Below are 3,095 nucleotides of genomic sequence, written 5' to 3' on the forward strand. Positions count from 1 at the left end.
ACGTAACTCCAACCAAGAAAGGGAAAGTCCACTACGACGCGAAGTACTTGGGAAAAGAAGTATTCCTGGTTGACGAAAAGCAGTAAGGGTAATGGTTTGTCATATTGCAAATCTTGCAAATCAGACCTCAAATGCTGTTCAGGTAAGAGAAGCGTGAAGCTTCTGTTAAGCATAAGAAAAATTCGAGAAGTATGTATAGAGTTGCGTTTTATACTTGTTAAGATATTGTCGTGTGTCCACGTGCTTTTTGTGCTCTTTTTATATGTACGTTAGTATTTCCTTTAACAAATTGTTATGTGAAAAATTTACTAAACAGTGTTTCATGTTGGTTTTTATACCAACTATATTTTCTTTATTGCCTAAGGCGTCAACTTCTTTTAAAAATAAGGTTAAATGTGCTGAAATACAGATGGCTTTCTTTTTGGCGAAAAATAATCTTTCCTTTCCTTTGGCGGAAGATCTCAGCAGTATCATACAATCTGTTGCTAGCGATCCCAAAGTCGTACATTCACTAAAATTTGGACGGACAAAGGCTCAAGCTATAATAACATCGGTAACTGGACAAGTGGCAGAGGACGACTTAATAGAACGGTTAAAATCGAATAAGTTTTCGCTTATTGTCGATGAAAGTACAGACAGATCTACAACGAAACATCTCGCCCATATTGCAAGAACTGCAGTGGCATTTAAAGTACAAGATACTTTTTTGGGGCTTATTGCAATCACTGACAGCTCTGCCACGGCATTGCATAATGAATGCAAAAAATTTTTTCAAGAAAGGGACATACCATATGAGCAGAACATGATAGGATTTGCTGCAGATGGATGCAATGCAATGTTTGGCCAAAACCACTCTCTTTCGCAACTGCTGAAGAAGGATATTCCGAATTTGTTTTTAATGAAATGTATATGTCACTCATTTTACCTCTGCGCGTCTTATGCTTGCAAAAAATTGCCAAAAAAAGTGGAAGGATTTGCAAGAGATGTCTATAACTTTATATCAAAAAGCCCAAAACGTATCGGAGAGTATAAGGAGTTTCAGTCTTTCGTTAATGTGAAACCACACAAACTTTTACATATCGGACAAACAAGGTGGCTATCTCTGCTTCAAGTAGTTGAAAGGCTGTTAGAACAACTTCCTGCGTTAAAACTTTACTTTCAAGGAGCTGCATTGAATGAGCAGTTAAAATTTGCAGAGCCGATTCTCCAAATGTGCTTAGATTCGACGAAAGAACTGTATTTGTGCTGCCATATTTCAACAATTTAAACAAGGAAATGCAGTCAGAAAGTCCAAAATTGTATTTGTTGTACGAAAATCTTCTTACAGTTTACAAGACAATAGTTGAGTGCTTTCTAAAATCGGAGTTTTTATTATTACCTGATGAAGAATTACTAAAGATTGATTTCGTTAACGATGAGAACCACTTGCCCTTAAAAGATATGTATTTCGGAGGAAACTTTGCGGCTTTGTTGACAAAAAAAAAACATAATATGGAACGAGATAAAATCATCGAGACTCAAAACTCCTGCCTTCAATTTTATATTGAAAGTTTAAGGCAACTACAAAATCGGTTTTCCTTTGAGGATGAGGAGCTGCAGAAAATGAAAAGTTTACACTTCTTAAATCCAGCGACAATACTAAACAATAGTTTGAAAGCAAGGCTACCAGGTATGTTTTGTATTGTCTTATGAACAGAATTTTTAATTAGTTCTTTTTATTTACAGGATTGTGTTCACAAGATATGACGGAGCTAGACCGCTAATGGCGACTTCGCCGGAACATGAATTTTCCCTTCAAAGAGGAGGAAGCGGTACCGCCAGACGTCTTTTGGCGTTATGTTTCAAACGTAAAAAACGGAAATTCAACCCACATGTTTCCCTTCTTGACGGAGTTAACCCAAAATTTGCTTGTTTTGCCACATAGCAGTGCTAATGTTGAGCGTTTATTTTCAGAAATTAATTTAATTAAGACAAATAACAGAAGTAAATTAGACACGGACTCTTTAAAAGGATTGCATCACACCAAAAGTGGATTAAAGGAAAACTTAGAGCCTTCTGAAAAACACCTAAAATATTTTAATCAAAACATGTATACATTTTTGTAAAACATGTACATAAATTAATATGTATAATTTAAACAATGTAATTTGCTTTCTAAAATGACAAATGAAAATAATAACAACGAAGTACAATACAGTTAATTTAAAAATTTAATGGTTTATTAATTTTTTTTATTGTTTTTAAGCTTTAAAAAATAGTACGTAGATCTACGTATTTCAGCAAAATTGTGCTACGTACAAATACGTAGATTTTGGAGCCTGGCTACGTATTTCTCAAATTTTGACTTGGCATCGCTGCTTGGGCCCTATGTTAAGTAAACTAACGTAACCCCATGACCACGCGGGTGAGTTGTTTAACATATTATTAAATAATGTACAGAACTCAAGTTGAGTTGATCTTGGATTTTATGCAGTCTTGTATCATCTTTTTAATCAGTTTTAATTTTGTTTTAAATAGTTGTAAATCTGACTCTGAAAGATATATTTCTAGTCTATTGCTCCTTTTAATCATAGTTAATATTTTGCTTTTTTCTAGGAGCAGTTTTTGAATAATGCGGTTGCATTGTAGCCTTTTCAATGCATTGCTTGTTGCTTTGGGTACATTTTTGTCAATGGCTGCATTTATAATATTACTAAGTTTTGTTAGGTGAATGTCAATTTCGTCGTTAGATAGGTTTCTATCGTTAGGTGTCTGTATCTCTTGTCGCAGTAAAGTACTTTGAGTCATTTTAAACTTTAACCAATTAGTTTGCCGGTGTTTCTGAACGAAATGCTTTATTATTGTTAGCATATAAGAAATTTGATTTGTATTCCATATTGTTAGTGCAGTAAGATAATTATCGAATTGCAGTGTCATATTACCATGAAATTGTTATCGAGTTCGCTGGTATCGATATGTAATCGATATCGGGTAGAAAGCTTAGTTTAGAGAAACCTTGGAATTGACCGGTTGTAACTTTATACAAATTGCAAATATATTGAACAATAAATCAAATAGGCGGTATCGCCTTAAACAGTCTAACTAGGCAGTTGGTT

General features: G+C 34.3%; 1 protein-coding gene across 1 annotated transcript; it reads left to right on the forward strand.

Annotated features, from left to right (window-relative positions):
* The first annotated feature begins 404 nt into the window (after positions 1–404).
* On the forward strand, positions 405–2,058 carry LOC124459913. The gene is made up of 2 exons (XM_047009703.1): positions 405–1,669; positions 1,726–2,058. Exons 1-2 carry the CDS (start codon positions 1,276–1,278, stop codon positions 1,761–1,763), a joined length of 432 nt encoding a protein of 143 aa, XP_046865659.1. The 5' UTR covers positions 405–1,275; the 3' UTR covers positions 1,764–2,058.
* Positions 2,059–3,095: the final 1,037 nt, after the last annotated feature.

Source organism: Drosophila willistoni (assembly GCF_018902025.1).
Source record: "Drosophila willistoni isolate 14030-0811.24 chromosome 2L unlocalized genomic scaffold, UCI_dwil_1.1 Seg168, whole genome shotgun sequence".
Lineage (NCBI taxonomy): Eukaryota > Metazoa > Arthropoda > Insecta > Diptera > Drosophilidae > Drosophila > Drosophila willistoni.